The following is a 26,848-nucleotide window of genomic DNA, read 5'->3' as shown; positions in this document are numbered from 1 at the left end:
ATATACATTTCGGGGATATTTATTATAGCAAAAAGTAAACAATATTGCTTTTTTTTTTTCAAAATTGTTGTTCTTTTTTTGTTTCTAGCGCAAAAAATAAAAACCGCAGAGGTGATCAAATACCACCAAAAGAAAGCTCTATTGTGGTAAAAAAAGGATGTCAATTTTCTTTGGGTGCCACGTCGCACGACCGCGCAATTGTCAGTTAAATCGACGCTGTGCCAAATCGCAAAAAAATTGCCCGGTCATTGGGCAGCCAAATCTCCCGGGGCTGAAGATTAATCTAAAACCCACAGTTGAAGTCCACTTTAAAAAAATGAGTGAATGAGTATGGAGAATAGGTTATTATCAAGTGCTATCAAGTTGATGTTGACTCCTGGCAACCACATGGATAATGTTCCTCTAGAATGATCTATCTTCTATTGGGTTCTTCAGTAAGGATCAGCTAATTGACCTAGTATGGCCATCTTCGGTAAATTGCATTGTCCAAATATGGCCGTATTATTATTATACAGGATTTATATAGCGCTAACAGTTTGCGCATCGTTTTACAACTGGAGGGTAGACAGTATAATTACGATATAATTTAATACAGGAGGAATCAGAGGGTCATGCTCGTTGGAGCTTACAATCTAGAAGGGAGGGTCAAGTGATACAAAAGGTAATAACTGTGGCGGATGAGCTGATGGAGAAATTAAACATACAATTGTTAGGCCTCTTTCACATGAGGCGGACTCCGTCGCTACGGAGTACGCCAGCTCCCGCCAGCTCAGCGGGCGATCTCTCTGCAGATCTCCGCTGAGCTGGTGGATGACAGGTCCCTCTCTGCTCACTTTTCATCAGATCTCACCCTATCCGATCCGCCATGGACAGATGGGGACGTATCGCCATACGTCTGATTTTGGCAGATCGGATGTCAGCGGACATGTCTCATAGAATTGCATGGAGTTCAAGTCCGCCGGCAAAACTGAGGCCCCGTACACACGTCCGAGAAACTCGATGGGCAAAACACATCGTTTTGCTCGTCGAGTTCCTTGTGAAGCCGCCGAGGATCTCGGCGAGCCAAATTTTCCCATTGCCCAACGAGGAAATAGAGAACATGTTCTCTTTTTGGCCCGACGAGATCCTCGTCGGTTTCCTTGGCGAAAAGTGTACACACGACCGGTTTTCTCGACAGAATATGTCTCCCATCGAGTTTCTTGCTGAATTCTGCCAAGAAAACCGGTCGTGTGTACTTGGCCTGACTGTATGATAGACCACATGACAAAACTCAGGGCCGATCCTAGGGTCACAGGCGCCTGGGTGCAGAAATATTTCTGGCGCCCCCACATGGGTGTGGTCATTTTACTAACTCCTCCTCTTTACAAATGTTTATATGGCAATGACTCAACCACAGAGATGCTCCCCCATGAAGTCTTGATTAACCTGGGATCCCTACATGATCTCTTAACAATAAACAAAATACAGGAAGAGAAGCAGAGTACTTTATTGGGACCTGGAGAGGGGCCTCTGTGATGGACACAGAGAGGGCTTCTGTTAAAGAGTATGTTAGATGTTCAGCGCCCCCACCTCTGCAGGCGCCTGGGTGCCTAGGATCGGCCCTGACAAAACTGACAGGCATACCTGAACGGTCCAACCGTGTGAAAGGGGCCTTAGGTGTGAGCAGGAAGAGGAGGGTTTTCCAGGATTGTTTAAAATCTTACAGAGTAGGAGATAATCTGACAGATTGGGGTAAGGAGTTTCATAGGAGAGGCTCTGGAAAAGTCCTGGAGGAGAGCATGGGAGGAGGTGACAAGGGAGCTAGAAAGCTGGAGGTCTTGGGAGGAACAAAGAGAACGATTAGGTTGGTATTTTGAGACTACCGGTAGGTCAGTGATTTAGCCGAGGGCTGAGTTGTGGGTGACTTTGTAAGTTGTTGTTAGTATTTTGAATTTAATATGTTGGGTGAGTGAAAACCATATTAGGTCAATGGTATCACCAGCATCCCTATCCCTTTGTTATGTGTGGCTGTGAGGTGGGAAATTGCATGGCTGCAACTGACTGGGTTGACAACCTGCTATCATGCGGCAGTTTCCCCTGAGTTCGGACTGAACAGAGTTGGGCCAGAACATTAGATCATCCCCTAGTCCTCGCAATGGCATGTTCCAACCTTTACAGGCATTTTTGGCTTTTCCAGTAAGTGGGATCTTCTCATATGTCGAAAATACAACGGCCCGGATTCACATACCTCTGCGCATATTTAATGCCGGCGTAGCGTATCGAATATACGCTACGCCAACGCAGCGCACAGAGGCAAGCACAGTATTCACAAAGCACTCGCCCCCAAATCTGCGCTGGGTTTCCTCGGCGTAAGCCAGCGTAAGTGGAAGTGGGTGTGAGCCATGCTAGTGAGGCGTGACCCTATGTAAATGATGGACTGAGCGTCATAAAGATACGAATAACGTACGGCGCATGCGCCGTCCCATGGACGCATCCCAGTGCGCATGCTCAGAATCACGTCGAAACAACTGCCTAAGATACGTCGAATCACTGCCTACGACGTGAACGTAACTAACGCCTAGTCATGCAGGTTAGGATGAAGGAAAAAAGCTGGGACAGCCGCACTCCAAAAAAACTCCTCCTTTAATTAAAAATCACAAAATACATGCCACAGCAAAAAACAGCACAACAAAAGAAAAGCTGACGTTTCGCACTATGCCTTAGTGCTTCTTCATAGCTAAGGCATAGTGCGAAACGTCAGCTTTTCTTTTGCAACGCCTAGTCATATTCACATACAACGTAAACAACAAAAGATACAACGGCTTGTGTTCCCTGGTCCATACCTTTGCATGAGTTGCGCCTCCTATATGGGGAATAACTTTACGTTGGACGTACGACTTACGTAAACCGCGTATATTATGCACCGGGCGCAACTACTTTCGTGAATCGGCGTATCTCCCTCATTTGCATATGGGCATAGAAAATCAATGGGAGCGGCAAATGCGCCCAGCGTAAATATGCGCCTACGATACGCCGGTATAGGAAAGTTATGTCGGTCGTAGGAAGCCTATTTTCAGGCGTATTTCGTTTTGTGGGCACGGCGCATAGATACAACGGCGCACATTTACACTTACGCGGCGTATCTCCCGATACGTCTGCGTAAGTGTTTTGTGAATCCGGGCCAACATCTTCAGCCTAGTGGTCTGGGCCTCTAATGAACGGCTGGGCTGGCTGTGCTGATTATTTGATTTCCTTGCGGTCCAAGAGATTCTTAGAATTATTTGCCAATAACAAATTTCAAAGACATAGTTACATTTCGTGTTCTGATTTTTCATTGTCTAGCTTTCACATCCGCAGAGAGTGACATCTGAACTGCACACGCTGTGGCATTTTCTCTTGGTAGGCAGATCAGAACTTTGAAAGATCATTTCTAAATCATTCATCCTTGCTCTTCCAAGTACCAGTCTATGTAGCATATCTTGACTGCTGGATCCTTTGTTGTTAATCATTTATCCAAGGAAGCAGATGCTGTCTATTACTTCTATGTCTTCCATGTTAACTCTGACATTAGCTGTCCTTCTTTTTGTTATAACCTTAGTTTTCTTGATATTTTGTTGAAGTCCTTTTTTGCTCTTTCTTTGTCCATTTTTTTATCAGCATGCCTGTCCAGATTTCAACACAGATAATTGCTGTCCACTTTGTCAAGTAGGTCTTTCAGTGTTCTTGTCCCTGTACACCTGATGCACTAGGGAGTTCATGGTAGTGAAGACTTCAAAGGCTCTGATGACATTGATGCCCACAACAATAAGCTGTCGCGGGACACATGGTATAATGTTGGACCCAGAAATGGAGCACCAATACAGGTAAGTTTTATACGACTTTCAACACAGATAAATGCTATAAAGGCCCATACACACGATAGGACTTTTTGACAACAAACTTCCAACCACGGCTGATCACGATGTAAACAGGAAGAGCCGTTGATGGCTCTTCCTCACTCGCGTCTGACAGACGCGAGTAGAGGAGAGCCGATCGGCGGCTCTCCTGACAGGGGGGGTTCGCGCTGATTGTTTATCAGCGCAGCCCCCCCTCGGATCGCCACACTGGACCACCAGGGAAGGGCAAAAAAAAAGGGGGCAAAAAATAAATAAAAAAAAGTCTGAGCAAAAAAAAAAAAAGCTTTAAAAAAAAAAAAAGTTGCCAATCAGTGCCCACAAATGGGCACTGATTGGCACACATGGGTAAATCAGTGCCGCCCCACAGTGTCCATCAGTGCCACCCCACAGTGTCCATCAGTGCCACCCCACAGTGCCCATCCATGCCCAGTGCCCACCTATCAGTGCCCATCTGTGCCACCCATCAGTGCCACCCATAAGTGCCGCCCATGAGTGCCCATCTGTGCCGCCTATGAGTGCCCAGTGCCGCCCATGAGTGCCCATCAGTGCCGCCCATGAGTGCCCATCAGTGCCGCCCATGAGTGCCTATCAGTGCCGCCTATGTGTGCCCATCAGTGCCGCCTATGTGTGCCCATCAGTGCCGCATACCAGCGCCGCCAATCAGTGCCACCTCATCTGTGCCCGTCAGTACTACCTCATCGATGTCCATCAGTGCCATCTCATCGGTGCCCATCAGTGCCGCCATATCAGTGCCCGTAATTGAAAGAGAAAACTTACTTATTTACAAAAAAATGTACAGAAAAAAATAAAAACGTATTTTTTTTTCAACATTTTCAGTCTTTTTTTAGTTGTTGCGCAAAAAAAATAAAATTGCAGAGGTGATCAAATACCACCAAAAGAAAGCTCTATTTGTGGGGAAAAAGGGACGCCAATTTTGTTTGGGTACAGTGTAGCATGACCGCGCAATTGCAATTCAAAGTGCGACAGTGCTGAAAGCTGAAAATTGGCTTGGGCGGGAAGGTGCGTAAGTGCCCTGTATGGAAGTGGTTAAAGAGGGCCTAAAATAAAAATGCAATGATTAGGATAGATAAATAAACGCTGGTAAACAAAGCTAATTAACACCCCTAGTAACGTTCTAAACCACCACTGCGCACAGGATAAACTTGATTACCTACAGTTGCTACTTAAATAGAAATGAATATAGTGAATCTTTAGTGAAAAAAATAGTAGCGCTCTGTTTCATAAAACAGTACTAGTAAAGTGATTATATTAAAATTACATAAACACATAAAAATTAGCACATAAAAATTAACAAGTGAAAGTGAATTAATAGTGCATGCAAATGATCCATAAACATATAAGGAAAGTTGAAAAGAAAATAAATTCATATAAAAGTGTCCATAAATCACACCAATCTTCAAGTGTTTAAGCAGTGATTGATCAATGAATGGTATCTTTTTTGAAGAAATCTTGATGCAAACTTTCCACCACTTTCCATTCCAAGGGAGGGGGGGGGGGGGCGGACTATAAAGATGATGCTGCTATGCCATGCAGCCAATCCCATTGAAAAAGTCTATACTGACGAAACATGTCTGGGCGGGGCCTGCACGGCAAATTTGTGTGATCCCTATACGTACTATCACCGCCGAGGGAGGTATCTGTTCCGGCTGGGGAAGTGAGCGAGCAAGTGGAGGGTGAGATCTGCTGGGTGTTCTGTGTCCGCCGCGACCGCAATAACCTAACCTCTTACTGCAAGTCTCCTTCATTAGAGAACGTTTTGGATTAAAGTGTCTGTGTTAATTTTATAACATGTGAGTACAATGAGTGAAGATTTGTGAGCACTTTTAAATAAATTGGTTTTACATACTTCACCATTGGAAGTATTTTACATTTTTTTCATGTGGATTTGATTGATTTGTGATCACCGTTGGAATTGTCTATCAACCCGAGTGGGTTATGAAGCTATTGTGCCGAACATGTGAATGTGAGGCATATTGTTTTGGTGAGTTTTTTTCCTTTGGGAGTGGATTCACAAGCACATGAGGTGTGGTGGAAAGTTTGTATCAAGATTTCTTCAAGAAAGATACCATCCATTGATCAATCACTGCTTAATCGGTGTTATTTATGAAAACTTTTATATGAATTTATTTTATTTTCAACTTTCTTTATATGTTTATGGATCATTCACATGCACTATTAATTCACTTACACTTGTTAATTTTTAAGTGCTAATTGCTATGGGCCAGATTCTTGTAGATTTGAGGCGGGCGTAGCGTAAGCCATTTACACTACGCCGCCCCAACTTACAGGAGCAAGTGCTGTATTCCCCAAACACTTGCTCCGTAGTTTGGGGCGGCGTAGTGTAATTGGCCCGGCGTATCCCCGCGTAACTCCAAGGGGGCGGCTTGTATTTAAATTAAGCGCGCCCCCGTGCCGTTCGAACTGCGCATGCTCCGTCGGGTAAATTACCCGATGTGCATTGCGCTAAATGACGTCGCACGGACGTCATTTGTTTTGATGTTAACGTAAATGGCGTCCAGCGCCATTCACAGACGACTTATGCAAACGACGTAAAATTTTAAAATTGAGACGCGGGAACGACGGCCATACTTAACATTGAGTACGCCACCTAGGGGGCATGTTTATCTTTACGCCGCGTATCTCTTACGGAAACGACGTTAAATCACTACGACGGGCAAGCGTACGTTCGTGAATCCACGTAACTAGTCATTTGCATATTCTACGCTGACCGCTATGGAAACGCCACCTAGCGGTCAGCGTAGATATTGCAGCCTAAGATACAACGGCGCTGGCCGTCGTATCTTAGGCATGTTTAAGTGTATCTCAGTTTGAGAATACATTTAGACATACGACGGCCTTAGATTCGGACTTACGTCGGCGTATCTGCTGATACGCCGGCGTAATTCTTTGAGAATATGGCCCTATGTGTTTATTTATGTTATTTTAATATAATCACTTTATATTAAGTACTATTTTTCACTAAAGATTCACTAAAGATTCACTATAATGATTAGGATAGAACAGATGTTCTCAGTCAACCTTCCATCCACACTACCATAACATTCTCTGCAATTGACCAAATCACACTTGAAATTGAGTTAATAGCAAGTGATACAATATGCATTTCTTTTACACAACAATACAACTATAAAGTAGACATGTGCACACTGAAATATTTTGGCCCAGATTCTCGTAGATCGGGCGTATCTCTGCGGCGGCGTAACGTATGTCATTTACATTACGCCACCGCAAGTTTTTTCATGCAAGTGCTTTATTCACAAAGCACTTGCGTGTAAAGTTGCGACGGCGTAGCGTAAATCACGCAGCGTAAGGCCGCGTAATTCAAATTCGGCGGGTAGGGGGCGTGTTTCATTTAAATGAAGCGCGTCCACCCCCCGAACGAACTGCGCATGCGCCGTCCGTAAAAAATCCCAGGGTGCATTGCTCCTAATGATGTCGCAAGGACGTCATTGTTTTCGACGTGAACGTAAATGGCGTCCAGCCCCATTCACGGACGACTTACGCAAACGACGTAACTTTTCAAGTTTCGACACGGGAACAATGGCCATACTTAACATTGGTTGCGCCTCATATAGCAGAGGCAACTTTACGCCGGGACAAGCCTAACGTAAACGTCGTAACTTTACTGCGTCGGCCGCGCGTATGTTCGCGTATCTAGCTAATTTGCATACTCGACGGGGAAAACGAGGCGACACCTAGCGGACAAAAAAAAAATTGCATTTAAGATCCGATGGCGTAAGAGCCTTACGCCTGTCGGATCTAATGGTTATCTATGCGTAACTGATTCTAAGAATCAGTCGCATAGATACGACGGCCCAGATTAGGACTTACGACGGCGTACATGGCGTTGCGCCGTCGTAAGCCCTTTGAGAATCTGGGCCTTTGTTTTCGTCCAAAAAATGTATTTATTTAGTTACTCCAGATTAGTTTTTATTTATTTAGTTTCATTAAAAAATCCATTTGTCCGAAAATCAGAATTTATTAAGGTCGAATCTGTCAATTGAAGGCTTATGGTGTCTGTCGAATGTTCTAAGAATATTTGACGAAGCAGCTAAACTGTACAACGCCACAATCATGCATTTCCGGCCGAAATATAGTATAATTCCAATGTTGTATGACTAGTAATAATTATATTTATTAATTATTATTACTAGTCAACCAACATTAGAATTCTTCTATAGCCTATGGGCGGAGTATTTGACCATAAATGTCCGCTCGTGGCAATCGTATGTTTTTAGCTGCTTAGTCGAATCTTCATGTCTCTATAATATCAAATCTTTTCTCTCTATGTCGAATAATCTTCGACTAATAGAGTTAGGTTAGGCACATTCAACCGCAGGTTTGATAGACACAGATCACTATTGTCACCGTCATGCCGAATCTTCTATCTATATTAAACTGTTTTCGAAAAAAAATGAAAATACAGCATTTTTTATGTCGAATCTTTCGGATTTTTGATTCTGCGTGTTCGTTATTGTTTGTTAAAACGAATGCGAAAAAAAAAACGAAATTCGGACGAAAATGCATTCAGACGAAAACTAATGCACATGTCTACTATAAAGCAGACTAAGGTTGCAGGTCTTTGAAGGCACTAGGAACAATCACAATCTACGTCTCTGTGGAACCAGTTCCATACCTTAGGCACCCAGCAGCAATATTGTGGAACCAATTCCATATATTAGGACCCCAGTAGCAATATTGGGCACCTCGGGGATAGTCTCAAAATGAACCACTAAAATAACCAGATTCATAATCACTACCAGTTGACCACAATGAAATAGAAGACCCCATAATGAAATAGCTTCCTGATTATTTCACAATAACACTAAGTTGACAGCCTTCAAAGACTGTTGCTTTCCTAGCTGCTTTCACCTTCATAAAATCAATAAATGTGTGAGCATCTCTGACCATGTGCTGATCACCAATTGATGCTGCAATGCTCCTCCTCTCAGAAACCCCTCCTAACCAACCTACCCCCATCCAATCAGGTAAGTGACTTCCAAATCACCTGTAACTTAAAGATTTAACTTCTCATACACCTAGACTTTCTGGGCCAGATTCACATACAAATGGACAGGCGCAGCGTATCAGAGATACGCTACGCCGCCGTATCTTACTTGGCTTTAAGTCAAATCCAGGACAAATTTGCGCCGTAAGTTACGGCGGCGTAGTGTATTTCTGGCGGCGGAATTCAAATCGGCGGGTAGGGGGCGTGATTCATTTAAATGAAGCGGGTCCCCGCACCGATTGAACTGCGCATGCTCCGTTTTGAAATTTCCCGCTGTGCTTTGCGTGAAATGACGTCGCAACGACGTAATTTTTTTAACTTAGACGTGACTTACGTCCATCCCTATTCACGGACGACTTACGCAAAAAATAAAAAAATTAAAATTTCGACGCGGGAACAACGGCCATACTTTAACATGGCAAGTCTATCTATACGCCGCAAAATAGCAGCTTTAACTATACGCTGGAAAAAGCCGACTAGAGACGACGTAAGAGAATGCGACGGCTGCGCGTACGTTCGTGGATCGTCGGAAAAAGCTCATTTGCATACCCGACACGGAAAACGACGCGAACTGCACCCAGCGGACGCCAAAGTATTGCATCTAAGATCCGAAGGCGTACGAAGCCGTACGCCTGTCGGATCTTACCCAGATGCTGTCGTATCTTGGTTTGAGGATTCAAATTAAAGATACGACGCGGGAAATTTTAAAGTACTGTACGCCGGCGTATCAGTAGATACGCCGGCGTACTTTGTCTGTGAATCTGCCCCTCTCTATCCACCCAATCATGTAGGCCCTGTGCTTATTCTTTTTTTTTTTTTTGCTCCAGGCCTATTTATTCTTTTGTAGCCCCCCCACCCACCATAGGAACCTCTAAAAAAAGACAGCACCTTCTAGCCGCTTGCTGGGGGTAAGTCTAACATTACTGGCCTTCTCTTGGAATTCTGGGAAATTTTGCAAGAATCTGTTTCAGCTGTCCTGTCCTGGGATCCTCAGCTTTCCTAAGACTCTTAGAGCAGGTCCAATGACATCACTTTTGCCTTTATCTTACCATTTAAAGTTGGAGGAGTGGAAGGTAGGGTGACCACATTTCCAAACTACCATTCAGGGACACTCTCCCTTAACAAAAATCAGCTTGTGCTGTAACGAATCACAGCACAGTGATTGGACACAAGAGGCGGGATTTATGATTTCTCCAATCACAAGCAAGGGGCGGGGATTGTGCTCCTCCAGGCATTCCCGGCCAGGACAAGTACTGTCAGTGAGTAAAGCGGTGATGTGGCAGGCTTTTTTGGGGGCATCAGATTGGCCTGGGGGGGGTTGCTTTTTTTCAGTTTCATTCCTGGACACTGTATTGTCCTGGAATGAAGGTGCCCGGGACAGACCTGCAAAATGCGGGACTGTCCCGGGCAATCCGGGACACGTGGTCACCCTAGTGGAAGGTCCAATTTGCAAATGTTTAGTTATTTCAAATACATGAAACTCCTTGATGTATATACTGTAATTTGATGAAAACAAACAAAAAAAGCAGGAAAAGACAAGTGTCCGGTACCTGATAATGCATCAATATGTGCATGAAATAATCATAAATTTCCCCCGCCAGACGGTTCTCCGGCTGCCATGGAAATATAACAAACTGGATCCCTAATAATGGCACCAGAATTAACGTGGCTCGTACTGCTTTCATGTACATATTGGACTCTGCTCGATGGGTGTCTCGTAACTTCGTCACAAGTACTAGTACAATGTTCAAAAGGAAAAACAAGTTAACCTGAAAAGAGAGAAAAGAAATGTGCTGTCAATCATTAGTAACGTTTGAAAATGTATTTATACATCATATTAGTAATTCTGACATGTGCATTCTGCAATATATGCCACAAATAAAGTGTAACTGAAGGCAAGAGTTTTTATTTTGAGAAGGGAGGGTTATAACCCCTGTGAGCGTTGCAGCATTTTTTAATGCGTTCTTGCCGCGATTTTGTACAGGTCAAAAGGTTACCAATGTAAAAAGCAAAAAAAAATAAAAAATCTGCCAAAAAAAAGTCCCAGAACTTGTTTGAGCTACGGGCGCGCAATTCAAATGTATGTGATGGGGGCGTGTTTTATGTTAATACGTCGTGAACCAACGTAAATGACGTTTTTTTTTAACGGCGCATGCGCCGTCCGTGGGGGTATCCCAGTGTGCATGCTCGAAATTAAACCGGAACAAGCCAATGCTTACGACGGTGACGTCATTCTACGCAAAGCCCTATTCGCAAAACGACTTGCGCAAACGATGTAACATTTTCAAAATTCGCCGCGGGAACGACGGCCATACTTAACATAGGATACGCCTCATATTGCAGGGGTAACTATACAACCGGAAAAAGCCGGACGCAAACGACGTAAAAAAATGCGCCGGCCGGACGTACGTTCGTGGATCGCCGTATCTAGCTAATTTGCATACTTGACGCGGAATTTGACGGAAACGCCACCTAGCGGCCAGCATAAATATGCACCTACGATCTGACGGCGTACTAAGCCGTACGCCTGTCGGATCGAGCCCAGATTCCGTCGTATCTTGTTTTGTGGATACAAAACAGAGGTACGACGGGGGAACTTTGAAATTACGCGGCGTATCCATAGATACGCCGGTGTAATTCGTTTGAGGATCTGGCCCTAAATGTCTGAAATAAATACATCAATAACCTTGATTAATGGATACAGAGATGGATACTGAAATGCGTACCTTACATGGAAACATGCGGCTTCTGATGATTTCCAGAGCTGGTTACCCAGAAGCTTATTCATATGATCCCTGCTATAGAGCAGAATGGGAACTTTCTGAAGAGGTCATGTCACCAAATCCCTTACTCTTCACTCTTTTATGGCCAGCACTAAAATGGGTCTGGAGTAGCAAAGCCATATAACCACATAGGACCATAAGCTAATAAATGTTTAAAGAGCCCCTATTGCCACTTCTGCCTTAATCCTTCCTTATTCCTAAACTTAAAAAAAATATAAAAAAATGTGGCACCTTCTCTTCCTCCCTCTTGCACTGCTGAACTTGACACTTCCCAGAGGTGTCTTCCACAACTAGCCGGGCATACTGTGCAATGCCAGCATGTTGACCCAGTGTCTCTCATGCCATACTCATCTTCCCAATGAGCACGGGCTAGTCAGCTATCGATGGGAGAAAAGCAAGGTGCTCCAAAAACTAAGTGTAGCAGAAGATGCAACAAATGGTTTATTTAATTAAAATCACCCAAATGGCTACTCACACTTATATAAAGATCAATAGACATATAACAGTATAACACTGTGTTCACTCAGCGGGTCCCCGATGGATGGTGGTGTTGTATGTCCCAAGATAGAGCGCCGACATCCCACACACAGCAGTCCTTCTCAGCGGTGCCTGGTGGGTTGTCCAGTCAGCGAGCACAGTGGGGACACAGTGCGGCCGGGACACCTCCTCTCCAGACAGTGCAGAGTGCGCATAGGGAAATCGGAAGTGACGTCGTAACAAAGCACCCGGCCGTAGTGATACTACGTGTGGAAGTTGTCTTGCACGATAGAGCGTGCCACAGGGCAGCTCAAAACTCTGCAAATTAAGCATCTCGTCTGCAATCTTGTGATTGCATAGTTGTGGTGCTTCCCATAAATCACTGTGTCCGGCGCCCAAACACAGTGCACTTAAAAGGACTTTTTTTTCAATTTTTTTGTGACTGCCTGGGGAGGGCGTGCGCCCCCTATGTATGGGCCGCCACTGCCTCAGAGAAGTCATAAAAATGACTATGCCTCGGTTTGTGTAAAAAGATTTATTGTAAAATCAAAGTATTCCAAGAATGGAAAAGGTTAAAACATGGCTGACAGGCAATCAATGTTAAACATCATGCTTGATATTGAACTTCAATCTCACCCAAACCTCAGCAGACTGACTTGGGCACATCAAGGCCGATTCTGGGGGCAACCAAAAGGTGTAAAGGTGCCAGATGTCGCATGGGCATCCACCCAATGGAAGAGATGACAGACCACTGGTGGAACCTGTAAGGGTCAGTGATGTGGAGAGGCCCCCAACAGGCCAGACATTGGACTCCAAATCGCCAGATGATGCAGCTTGTGTAGTCGGATCCCGAGCTGGATGTGACATCACCAAACAGAGCGATGTTGAACCGATTCACCACGACAAGGCTTGGGATAGAACAAATGTGCAGTTGTAGAGCACATGGAAAGCTGTCAGCAGGCTGTTATACTGATAATGCTTTTCGGCATGGTCCTTTATCAAATCATGTGGATTGGACAGCCTGGAAAGTTTAAATAGGAGCTAAGGGGGCATGGAAATTAGGTCTTAAAGGTACAAGGGGAAGAAGAAGCAGGGGGGGGGGGGGGGGGGGGTAATTACAGATGTACAGGGAAGAGAGTAAAAATAGAATAGAATGACTAAATGAATAAAAAATAAAGAAAAAAATGGGGCGTAATAACAGATGGGAAGGAGGGGGTGGTAATATTACACCTACTACTTGCGGCAAAAATAAATATCACCAGAAACTGACAGAACCCACATTCATCTCCAGTACAATTGCAGATCTGAACCTTCGGTGCCAGATGGATAGACGAATTCCTAGTATGGAAAAATTTCTGTATAAATGGTCATCTTGGTTCACACATCGAAAATGTGCTGTAACTACCTAATGTTCTCTCTCTTATGCCAGAAATTCTTTCTATCTCCATATCTCCTCTCTTCTCTTCTAATCCTCTCTCCTACTATTATACAGCACAATCTGCTTACCTAGCTGGTGCACCACCCCTTCCTTCTCCATCCCCCTGTGTGGACTCTAGTCAACAATGTTTTCATATTTTGCATATTTTTTCAGTTTAAAGGGGTTGTATGGGTTCGTTTTTTTTAAATAACAAACACGTCATACTTACCTCCACTGTGCAGTTCGTTTTGCACAGAGTGGCCCCGATCCACGTCTTCTGGGGTCCCTCGGCAGCTGTCTTGGCTCCTCCCCGCAAGAGCTAACCCCCCCTCTGGGAAGCGCTCTCCCAAGGGGGTTAGCTTGCGGGCACGCTCCCGTGTATCACTTGGCCCCGCCCCCACCAAGAAAATACAGTATTTTCCGGCATATAAGACGACAATTTTCCAGGAAAAATGTTGATTTTGGGATATACTCACTGTATAAGACTACCCCCTTCCTACTAGTCTTTCTGGAAGCTGAGGGGTAGCCAGAACCGCTGACAGAAACAGGCTTTTTCAAATATCACTGTGCCATTACATTACATTACATTACATGCCCCCACATTGCCATCACTTGCCCCTCACTGTACCATCACTTGCCCCTCACTTGCCTCTCACTGTGTCATCACTTGCCCCTCTCTGTGCCATCACTTGCCCATGTTTAGGAGAAGGAATGCCCCCCCTGACAAGGGTACTTTGTAGAATAACCTAGTTAGTTACATTGGTGGATAATGGGATAACCATATTACATTGGTGGATAGTGGGATAACAATATTACATTGGTGGTAAGTGCTGGGAAGGTGCTTTACATGAGCGATCTGTATGATAATCAAGTTACATTGGTGGTAAGAAGAAGTAATACCCCCATCACTTTCCCCCACTGTGCCTGACCGCAAACACTCAGTTTTTTTTCCAGCGGTGACAGTCTCCATGCTGCGAGCGCGAGCATCAATGATTTGAAAGCCGCGCCTTCTCTTCAGAGTGTTCTGTGATAGGAGAAACACAAATTTTCCCAGCAGCGCCTCTGTTCTGTTTTCCGCCTATCACGGACGTCTTCTCATCTCGTCCGAGGATGAGAAGGCATCTGTGATAGGAGGAACACAGAACAGAGGCGCTGCTGGGAAGATTTGTGTTCCTCCTATCACAGAACACTCTGAAGAGAAGGCGCGGCTTTGAAATCATTCACGCTCACGCTCGCAGCACGGGAGACTGTCACCGCTGGAAAAAAAAAGTGAGTACTGAGACCGTACCCGGCGTATAAGACGACCCCCGACTTTGGATGCATGTTTTTGCATCCAGAAAGTCGTCTTATACGCCGGAAAATACGGTATTCTTTTTTTTGTCTGTATTTCTCATGGAGAGATTTTTTCCTCGCTTTCAGTCCTGACAGAGGGAGAAGAAAATATTTCCAGCAGAAAACAGAGAGAGTGAGAACCTGGAATAAAGTGTGAAGGATTTCTGGTTTGAAAAATATCACCTATGCCGTGTATAGATGACACATATACTTTAGAAGCTTTTTGCAAGTATTCCGTCTTCTTTGTTCTTCTTACATAAAAAATGATGTTTTCTATGCATGAGCTGTAATTTATGCTCTCCTGGAGTTCCATCTTCCAGAACCAAAAAGGATTCTCAGCGCACATGCTAATAATCAGCATTTTGGCACCGCACATCACCTCCTGGCCGCTTCCCCAACTCCTGCAAGACGTTTCCATCAGTCTGTAAAGAGGAATCTTTGAAGTCCAATGAGAAAATTGCTCTGATGTGTTTCAGACATCTAATAATTCATGTTCATAATCCTGTTTTTTTGCTTTTCACTTGGAGTTCATCGTAAGTCCAAATTTTCCTACAACGTGGGTGTTTTATGTTTTGTTTTGTAATTTTCTTTTTTTTATGTTGATGTTTGAAGATGGCCAGAATTTACTGAAAAAACAACACTAATGCCGCGTACACACAACCGTTTTTCATGTCATGGAAAAAAACAACATTTTTCTCTACGTGATTCTTGTCAAGCCTGCCGTGCATACACACGATCGTGAAAAAAAAAAAGCGCGGTGACGTACAACACGTACGACGGCACGATAAAGGGGAAGCTCCAATCGAATGGTGCCACCCTTTGGGCTGATTATGCTAATTTCCCGTCTCATAACTTACTTCTGAGCATGCACGTTTTTTCCCCGTCGTTAAAGCCTACACACGACCGTTTTTCACGGCGAGAAAAGCGGCGACGTGAAAAACGACGAGAAAAAATAGAGCATGTTCTAAATTTTTTATGCCCATTTTTCTCGTCGAGAAAAATGCTCTGGAGCCTACACAAACAAAAAAAGAGTGACAATTTTGAAAAAAAACAAAACAATATTTTTTACTTTCTGCTATAATACATATCCGAAAAAAAATATAAAAAAACAAATGTATTCATCCGTTTAGGCCAATATGTATTCTGCTACATATTTTTGGTAAAAAAAAATCCCAATAAGCGTATATTGATTGGTTTGTGCAAAAGTTATTGCATCTACAAAATAGGGGAAAGATTTAGGGACTTTTTGTTATTATTATTTTTACTAGTAGTGGCGGGGATCGGCAATTTTTTGCGGGACTGTGACATTGCGGCGGACAGATCGGGGACTTTTTACACTTTTTTGAGATCACTGACATTTATACAGCGACAGTGCTATAAAAATGCACTGATCGCTGTATAAATGACACTGACGGGGAAGGGGTTAAGTCCATTGGTGATCAAGGGGTTAACTGTGTTTCCTGGGAGGTGTTTCTAATTGTATGTGGGCTGGGCTGACTGGAAGATATATATATGGATGGATTTTATATGATTGCACTTTATAAGTTTGCACTGAGCACTTTATATTGTTAAATCATTTTTAACGTATTGATTATATTAATATAGGCACTTTATTGTTTGTTGGAGCAGCGCTGAGTATATTATTCACAATTTATTAGCTTTTAAACGCACGTAATCATGGTAACTCGCTTTTAGCCACATTTCATTTACAGGTGTTTTTAATGGAGATACATTTTTGACTATTTGGAAAAAAAATAAAGCTTCTGATTGCAAACACGGCTAAACGTGGCAAAACCATCATTTTTAAACATCAGTTAAATCATTCAGGAGAGGTTTTAAAACATCCCTTGTACATTAAGCCTAAAGGGCTACATTTTTATTTAGCAAAAAAGTTTTAGAGATATCATGAAAAAAAAATAGCTTAGGCTGCAATACTCACCTTCGATCCAGCCTAAATGTGCACCCACCCTACGCCGGCGTAGGCAAGTTACGTTGGCGGGATGAAGCCTGTTTTTAGGCGTATCTTAGTTTGTGGGTCTGGCGCACAGATACGACGGCGCACATTTGCACTTACGTCGACATATCTTGTTATACATCAGCGTAAGTGCTTTGTGAATCTGGGCCTTTATGTTTTTTCAAGCTTGCCCCTATTCTTTTGTTTATAGCGCATAAAAACTGCAGAGGTGTTCAAATACCACCAAAAGAAAACTCTATTTGTGGGGATAAAATTATAAAAATTTTAGGGCTGTTACTGATCAAAATTGTTCTGTTCGATTAATCATTTTTTTTTTTAATCGATTAATCGACTAATTTCGATTAATTATAACGCACATACAGATCCAACTACTTTTAGCTGATCTCCTTGCAGGCTGATTCCCAGTGCAGCTACCAACCACTGGAAAAATGGATAGCAGGATACAAAAAACACACAAAGGCAGCGCTCGATGGAAATAGCATTAAAACTTTTATAGTCTTCAAGTAGGTAACCAAATAAATATTGCACTGGAGATAAAATCGATGTAGCTACATAAACTGTAAAAACGGTGCGAGTAATACCAAACGGTACCAAAAGAAGTCATAAAAACATGTAGCTAAGTATGATACTGGTATAAAAATGTGTACAATGATACCACTGCTGAATCCAGATGAGGAGAGGTTAACATCAGTTCATCGGCATGTAGATGTCCCATGAAGGGAACTATCACAACTCCCAGTGGATGGTTGTAGAATCCCAGGTTGATAGAGGGAAGTGATAGAGGAAGTGTAACAGCCCTTGCGTGTGGCAGATAGTGAGGTCCCGCCGGCATGCAGATATGAAGGCACAGCAAAGGAGCCCTTCAGATGGACACGGCAAGCCCCGCTGGTGTCCGTGACATTACTGGATCTCCGACGGGACCTGAAGACGCGGAAGCCGGCGGAGAGGCGAGTACCAATCAAAAGAATTTTAATCGATCAAAAAGATTTTGATCGATCAAAAAAACTAAAGATTAATCGATTAATTAAAAGTTAATTTGCACAGCCCTAAAAAATTTCATTTGGGTACAGTGTTGTATGACTGCGCAATTGCCATTCAAAGTGTGACAGCGCTGAAAGTTGAAAAATGGCTTGGGCAGGAAGGGGGTGAAAGTGCCCGGCATTGAGTTGGTTAATGACTGTTTTTTGAATATGATGTTAAAAAATGTTATATAGATGTGATAATCAGGTGTTCACTTTCTTTTGGCCATAATGTATAAATGTTTTCTGCTAAATTACACATTGAATTTTTTCAATCTCCCTAACATTCCCATAGACACTCCTAAACCAGAAGAGTTGAAGCCGTTATGGCGGCAAAGGGTGGGCCAACTCAATATTGAACCCTACAGACTAAGACTGGGATGCCATTAAAGTTCATGTGCATGTAAAGGCAGGCGTCCCAATACTTATGGTAATACAGTGTATGTTACCATGCATGCAAATTTGCCCAAATTTGTCCACTTTTTATAAAAAATGTCCACTATACGCAGAATGTTTATTCATTTTGCTCCATATACAATGAAAATATAATCTTACCAGTAATGCAGCCATGATTGGACCATGAACGATGTATAATAAATGTGTCTCCACGCTCATCCAACAGCTGAAAAAAAACACACATATTTAGGGTAAATCTGATCCAGACTTTATCAGATTTTATTTGCAAACATTTTTTCAGTTGTAGAACATTCTTGTAGCTTTCCCTGTATTTTCCTCCCTCCAGCATTACAGAGCATGTTCCAATGTTTTTTTTTTACATATCGCCACGTCGTATACCCAATCAATCATTCAGGCTTTTTAGTTGTATAAATATCATAAATTAAAAACACATTTTCTTTCTTTCACAGCCAACAATCCTTGTGTTTTAGCGTCTTTTTTTCTCTTTACTTTAAACATCTTTCCAAGCTAGATTGTTTGGAGAAAGTTGTATGTAACCAGAAGGATCAGCTTTGACCTGTAACACAGCTGCACCAAATTATTTTTATATATACTTCAAACCCGCTGCACTAGTGATGAGCCGAATCCCAATGAAACCAATGGGAGGTAATCTTAGAAACCAAGAATGCCCATTTTCTAGGCTAATAGGAATGCAGTTGTCAAACAAATAGGCTTGGGGGGTTCTGGGCACTGCCGTGAGTTAGGTCTATCAAAGCCAAGGGCCCCTTTCACACAGACATTCCGATTGGGTCCACCTTTCCATTTTTAAGGTGGACCTGATAGGAAGCCTCCATTGTTCTCTATGGAGTGGCGGTGTAAACATTTACGCCCGCCTACATCCGGTCTGATAAAAAGAGACGGATGGGGATCCATTCCTCTTCTGTCCAGCAGACATCTGGCCGCCCACAGAGGAGGCCCATGTCTGCTCTGAATAAGTGGAGCGGACAAGGACCTGTCATCCACCTGCTCAGAGAGGATCAATGGAGAGATCCCCTGCTAAGCAAGTGGATCCCAGCAGCAGTTGATCTCTTGTGAAAGAGGCCTGTTTGGTGAGGAGCAGTGATTTAAAAAAAATGCTTAAAGGGGTTGTAAAGTTATATATTTTTTTTAAAATAACAAACATACCATACATACCTCCACAGTGCAGTTCGTTTTGCACAAAGTAGCCCGCTCCTTGTCTTCTGGGGTCCCTCTGCGGCTGTCTTGGCTCCTCCCCGCAAGAGCTAACCCCCCTCTGGGAAGCGCTTTCCCAAGGGGGTTAGCTTGTGGGCACGCTCCTGTGTGACACAGCCATCGAGTGTATCACTCGGCCCCGCCCCATCATTTATTTGATTGACAGCAGCGGGAGCCAATGGCTGCGCTACTATCAATCATCCAATAAAGAGCTGCCTCAAGCTGGGGGAAAGCATCGCGGGATCGCGCACACGGAGATTAGGGGCTCAGATAAGTAAAACGGGGGGTCGGAGAGTGCAAGGTATTTTTTCACCTTAATGCATAGGATGCATTAAGGTGAAAAAACACAAAGCTTTACAACTGCTTTAAAGGGCAACATTAAAAATGCTAAATTACTTTAAACAGCTGGAGATTCCCTTTATTTATATCAGACCCCCTACATTATCCTTTATGAGAGTCTGGTATGCATGTCAAGGGGGGCTTTCATGTTTTTTTTGCTTGTTTTTAATGTGAGGTTCCTCCTGGTATGAACTTTGGGGATGACCTCATGCTGTTTGTATCCATTTGTTTACATTCACTTGTCGGTCGGGAATCCCCAGCTGATAGCAGACAGCTAAGTGGGCCAGTTGGGGATACGTTACTGGTTGCTAGGATGATGGCAATAGCCAGATCACTAGTGTAGCACCCTGGTGTTCAGGCAGGGTTGCTCACAAATTTAGTTTACCAGATAGTACATTTTCTGGTTAATTGTTTGAAGATCCACTGATCCCTCTCTAATTCTGGAGTTGCTGCACCTTTTCTCTTTTGTCACTGGGTAGCACTATTGCTGGTGACATTGGATTGACAAGGGAATAGCCAGCTCAGATTATGAATGAATGGGGTGACTCAGCCAATTGGCAGGGGTTTCTTTGGCCCCTTGGCCTGCTAGGAGAGCATATTTTTTTGTGTGGGGGTCAGGTGATCTGGGGTTCTGTGCCACCTAGACGGCTGTCTGGGTGGACATGTGTTATGTCGCCCCGGGTTGCTAAGCCAGAAGCCTGCAGGCTATCCTGGGGACACCTGGCTGCTAGGCTGCCTGAGGTCTATCCAGGGGCAGAAGAAGCAGCGTAGGGTTTGGACGGCAGGATTGGAGTCCAACTGAGTTACAGAGGTTAATCCGGACAGGGAACCAGTCAAGGTCTGAGGTAAAGGGGAAGCATTCGTCACTAAGGGACCATCCACCTTATTACCAGAGACTACTGTGAGTAAGCCTGAAGAAGTACAAGAGCAGTCTTCTCACCAGCCGGGGACCGTGAAGAAGTGGGAAAGCTTCAGCAAGTGCCAAGCCAGGGACCCAGCAGGTAAGCTAGGGTGATGCTTGAGGAGTATACAGCGGGTTAGCTGTGAAAGAGTTAAGGGGATCCAGGGGGTGGCTGGGATCTGGAAGCCTAGTGAGAGACTGGAAGCTCAATGATTGAAGACCTACTTTGGGAAACTGTGAGGAGAAGAACTGTACTCTGTTGCCACGTTCTATGTGTGAAGATCTTTGGAGACTTAAAAGCTTAGTTGCCATAGGAGACATCAGTCCTGCCAATACAGAAGTTTCATCCGGATGGAGGCTTTGAACTGTATAGCTGTCTGCCTATTGTGTCGGAGTGTGCTAATTGTCATAGCATCTACCTAAGGGTGTCCTGGCCCTAACCCTCTTTCCCACAGTTCTTGTTAAGAGACAATAAATCTCTTTATTTGCATTCAAAAAGTGACTGACGCCCATCATTTCATCTTGCATTACACCCAACATGCCTGGTAACCCACTCTACGAAGATGGTTGTCAGCCCTCCCTGACTCTGGAGGTCACTACCAGGCCTTTAGAGGTCCGTGAGGCCACTACACTAGTACCAAGGAGCCCTGAGCAGGAATTTGTAGTAATAACATTGCATTGCACCAAAGTAAGCCGCAAGGACGTATTGGTTTCGACGTGAACGTAAATGACGTCCAGCCCCATTCACGGATGACTTGCGCAAACAACGTAAAATATTTAAAATTTGACGCGGGAACGACATCCATACTTAACATTGGTACGCCGCATGTACGTCTCATATAGCAGGGGTAACTTTACGCCGGGAAAAGCCTAACGTAAACGGCGTTCCTGTACTGCCTCGGCCGGGCGTACATTCGTGAATTCGCGTATCTAGCTGATTTACATATTTCTAGGCGTAAATCGGCGTAAACGCCCCTAGCGGCCAGCGTAAATATGCAGTTAAGATCCGACGGCGTAAGAGACTTATGCCGGTCTGATCTAATAGAAGTCTATGCGTAACTGATTCCAAGAATCAGGCGCATAGATACGACCGCTCACACTCAAAAATACAATGGCGTATCTGGAGATACGCCCTCGTATCTCCTTTGAGAATCTTGGCCTTGATCTTTACCATGTTAATGTAACTTCAGAATAATTTTCAATATTTTCAGACCTTACATAAAAATAATACAGTAATAATACAGTACTTGGTAATCTTGCCATGAAGTTTTTTGTGTAGGCACTTCCTGTCATAGGTGACAACTCTCTGTCTCTGTTTCTTAATTCTGCTCCTGTGTTGTCATCCTGTCACAAGCTATGCACATGGAGACTACAAGCAGCCATGCCAACTAGACATGTGCGATTCATTTTGTTCCGAATCTAATATCGGACATATTTTTCTTTATTTGAAAATTCGGATGTATTTAAACTAATCCGAAATAACGAAACAATATTTCTGATGAAATTCTAATTAAAATAGTTTTTAAAATATTTTTTTGATCGAATTCTAATTTCTAAATAAAATAGAAAATTAAAAAAAAGGAATAGAATTGAATAGAATGGAATAGAATAGAAAAGAATAGAAAATAATATTGTAGAATAAAAAAAGAACACAATAGAAAATAAAAGAATAGAAAAAAAAGGCATAGAATAGAAAACAAAAGAATAAATTAAAAAAGAATAGAGTAAAACAGAACAAATTAGAATAGAAAATAAAAGAACATAATACAATAGAATAGAAAATAAAGGAATAGAATAGATTAGAATAAAAAAATAGAAATAATATAACCATGTTATAAAGGAATAGAATAGATTAGAATAAAAAATAGAAATAATATAACCATGTTCTGCAATTTGAATTTAGAATAGAATGCATTTGAATTAACCACTTAAGGACCGCCGCCTGTAGATATACGTCCACAGAATGGCATGGCTGGGCAGATTCACGTACCGGCACGTCCTGTACATCTACCCAGCCGTGGGTCCGAAGCTGCGGGACCCGATCGCCGCTGGGGTCCCGCGATCGGTCCCCGGAGCTGAAGAACGGGGAGAGCCGCGTGTAAACACGGCTTCCCCGTGCTTCACTGTGGCGGCTGCATCGATCGAGTGATCCCTTTTATAGGGAGACACAATCGATGACGTCACTCCTACAGCCACACCCCCCTACAGTTGTAAACACACACTAGGTGAAGCCTAACTCCTACAGCGCCCCCTGTGGTTAACTCCCAAACAGCAACTGTCATTTTCACAATAAAGAATGCAATTTAAATGCATTTTTTGCTATGAAAATGACAATGGTCCCAAAAATGTGTCAAAATTGTCCGAAGTGTCCGCCATAATGTCGCAGTCATGAAAAAAATCGTTGATCGCCGCCATTAGTAGTAAAAAAAAAAAAAATTATTAAAAATGCAATAAAAATATCCCCTATTTTGTAAACACTATACATTTTGGGCAAACCAATCGATAAACGCTTATTTTTACCAAAAATATGTAGAAGAATACGTATCGGCCTAAACTGAGGGAAAAAAATAATTTATATATGTTTTTGGGGGCTATTTATTACAGTAAAAAGTAAAAAATATTGCATTTTTTTCAAAATTGTCGCTCTATTTTTGTTTATAGCACAAAAAATAAAAACTGCAGAGGTGATCAAATACCACCAAAAGAAAGCTCTATTTGTGGGAAAAAAAGGACGCCAATTTTGTTTGGGAGCCACGTCGCACGACCGCGCAATTGTCTGTTAAAGCGACGCAGTGCCGAATCGCAAAACCTGGCTTGGGCATTTAGCTGCCTAAAGGTCCGGGGCTTAACCGGTTAAAAAACAAAAGAACAAAATAGAATAAAAAAGAATAGAAAGGAATAGAATAGAAAAAATTATAGAGTAGAATAGAAAGAATATAACCTGCATCCGAAATTCGAATTTCAAAAAGAATAAATTTGATTTGGAATAGAATAAAAAATAATAGAATATAAACTAAATTAATAGAAAATAATATAATAAAATAGAAAATAAAATAATAGAATTGAAAAGAATAGAGTAGAATAGAATATAAAAAAACAATAAAGTAGAATATAACAATATAACCTTCTTCCAAAAATCGAATTTCGAATAGGATAAATTAAAATTTTAATGGAATAGAAAATATTAGAATAGAAACTAAAATAATAGAATGGAAAATAAAAGAATAGAAAATAATAAAACAAGCAATAGATTAGAATGGAATAGAAAGAATATAACCATCTTTCAAAATTAAAATTTCAAAATAGAATAAATTAGGTTTAGAATGGAATTCGAATCGATTCAAGTTCGAATAAATGAAACTAATTCTGAAAATGAATTCAAGTAATTTGACTAAACAAATTTATGTAACTAATGAATCGAAACGAAACAAATTTTTCATTCTGCACATGTCTATTGCCGACACATATTGCCATGGTCCTCTGTGGACACCATTAGGAGGCCTGTCCCAGGAAATGATGTGCAGCAGTTGCTGAAGTACATGAATGAAGACAGGAAATGGCAGCAAGATATCAGCAGTGGGGGGAGGCAAGGTAGGGTAAAAGAAATTAAATCAATATTGTATTTAAAAAATATACAAATAGGCAGATTCAGGTATAGTTACGCCGGCGTATCAGTAGATACGCCGTCGTAACTCTGAATCCGCGCCGTCCTACATTTAAGCGTATGCTCAAACTGAGATACGCTTAAATGTTCTAAGATACGAGCGGCGTAAGTCTTCCTACGCCGTCGTATCTTAGCTGTCTATTTACGCTGGCCGCTAGGGGCGTGTACGCTGATTTACGCCTAGAATATGTAAATCAGCGAGATACGCCTATTCACGAATGTACGCACTGCCGTAGCAGTAAAGATTTCAGGCGTAAAGATAAACCACCAAAAAGATGGCGCAGCCAATGTTAAGTATGGACGTCGGAACCGCGAATTTTTTTCCACGTTTTACGTTGTTTGCGTAAGTCGCCCGTGAATGGGGCTGGGCGTAATTTACATTCACGTCGAAACTAATGAGTCTTTGTGGCGTAATTTGGAGCATGCGCACTGGGATACGTCCACGGACGGCGCATGCGCCGTTCGTTTAAAACTTCATTTACGTGAGGTCATGCTTTATTTACATAAAACACGCCCACCTCTTCACAATTTGAATTAGGCGCGCTTACGCCGGCACATTTACGCTACGCCGCCGTAACTTAGGACGCAAGTGCTTTGTGAATACAGCACTTGCCTCTCTAACTTGCGGCGGCGTAACGTAAATTACATACGCTACGCCCGCACAACTTTAAGCCGCCGTACGTGAATCTGGCCAAAAGTGTTTATAATGTTGTGTGCTTTGGAAAACGTGGTGACTTTACTTGAACTTTAAATTTGAGAGACATTTTTGTGTGTTTGTGTACTGTAATAATGTGACAAAAACTGACAACAATACGTTATTACTTACTTGTCATTAAAGTACTTTGTCCTTGCAAAAGCATGAATTGATGTAGGCACTAAAGGGAACCCTGAACAAGGGACAAGAGGACATAAAGGTTAGCCAAGCCAATATAAAATAGAATTTGACTGAACAATAGAATTTACAAAATGTTTCATGTTCATCATTGTGTGCTCTTTAAGGAGCAGCTAAAGGACCTGGCCAGTTTTTGCAATTCGGCACTGCGTCGCTTTAACTGACAATTGCGCGGCCGTGCGACGTGGCTCCCAAACAAAATTGGCGTCCTTTTTTTCTCACAAATAGAGCTTTATTTTGGTGGTATTTGATCACCTCTGCGGTTTTTATTTTTTGCGCTATAAACAAAAATAGAGCGAGAATTTTGAAAAAAATGCAATATGTTTTACTTTTTGCTATAATAAATACCCCCAAAAAATATATAAAACATATTTGTCTTCCTCATTTTAGGCCGATACGTATTCTTCTACATATTTTTGGTAAAAAAAATCGCAATAAGTGTTTATCGATTGGTTTGCACACAATTTATAGCGTTTACAATATAGGGGATAGTTTTATTGCATTTTTATAAAAAACATTTTTTTACTACTAATGGCGGCGATCAGCGATTTTTTTTGTGACTGTGACATTATGGCGGACACTTCGGACAATTTTGACACATTTTTGGGACCATTGTCATTTTCACAGCAAAAAATGCATTAAAAATGCATTGTTTACTGTGAAAATGACAATTGCAGTTTGGGAGTTAAAGCGGGGGTTCACCCTATCGACGGGAAATTTTTTTATTTTTTTTATTTTACCTTAAAATCAGGCATTGTAGCGCGAGCTACAGTATGCCTGTCCCGAATTTTTTACCCCCGTACTCACCTTGTAGTCGTCCATCGAAGATACCGGGGAATGGGCGTGCCTCTGGAGACGGAGGATGATTGACGGCCGGCTCTGGCGCGTCACGCTTCTCCTGAAATAGCCGAAATAGGCTTGGTCTTCACGACGCGTGCGCATAGCCTGTGCGCAGGCGCCGTGAAGAGCCGAGACCTACTCCGGCTGTCTTCGGGGAGAGTGACGTGCCAGGGCCGGCCGTCAATCATCCTCCCTCTCCATAGGCACGCCCATTCCCCGCGGGAGCCGAAATCTACGATGGACGACTACAAGGTGAGTACGGGGTTAAAAAAATCGGGACAGGCATACTGTAGCTCGCGCTACAATGCCTGTCTCGATGGTAAAATCATGGGATTGTGGGTGAACTACCGCTTTAACCAAAAGGGGGCGCTGAAGGGGTTAAGTGTGACCTCATTTGTGTTTCTGACTGTAAGGGGGTGTGGCTGTAGGTGTGAAGTCATTGATTGTGTTTCCCTATAAAAGGGATCACACGATCAATGACTGCGCCAGTGAAGAACGGGGAAGCTGTGTTTACACACAGCTCTCCCCGTTCTTCAGCTCCCGGGGACTGATCGCGAGACTCCAGCGGCGATTGGGTCCGCGGGTCCCGTGGTCACGGAGCTTCCGACCGGGTCGCGGGCGTGCGCCGCGGGTGCGCGCCCCTGACCTACGGCTG

At 43.0% G+C, this 26,848-nt stretch overlaps 1 protein-coding gene across 1 annotated transcript in view; it reads right to left on the bottom strand.

Annotated features, from left to right (window-relative positions):
• CALCR (calcitonin receptor) overlaps nucleotides 1-26,848 on the bottom strand; it is a 196,167-nt gene that overhangs the window by 23,148 nt on the left and 146,171 nt on the right. Inside the window, exons 8-10 of the mRNA XM_040352334.1 lie at nucleotides 25,288-25,348; nucleotides 18,484-18,550; nucleotides 10,476-10,694 (exon numbers count right to left, since the gene is read on the bottom strand). Coding sequence (XP_040208268.1) covers nucleotides 10,476-10,694; nucleotides 18,484-18,550; nucleotides 25,288-25,348 — 347 coding nt within the window. The remainder of the gene's footprint in view (nucleotides 1-10,475; nucleotides 10,695-18,483; nucleotides 18,551-25,287; nucleotides 25,349-26,848) is intronic.

The sequence above is a fragment of the Rana temporaria genome, chromosome 5 (genome assembly GCF_905171775.1).
Source record: "Rana temporaria chromosome 5, aRanTem1.1, whole genome shotgun sequence".
Taxonomy (NCBI): Eukaryota; Metazoa; Chordata; class Amphibia; order Anura; family Ranidae; genus Rana; species Rana temporaria.
The sequence above is the reverse complement of the archived record's forward strand: the minus strand, read 5'-3'. Positions and strand labels throughout refer to the sequence as shown.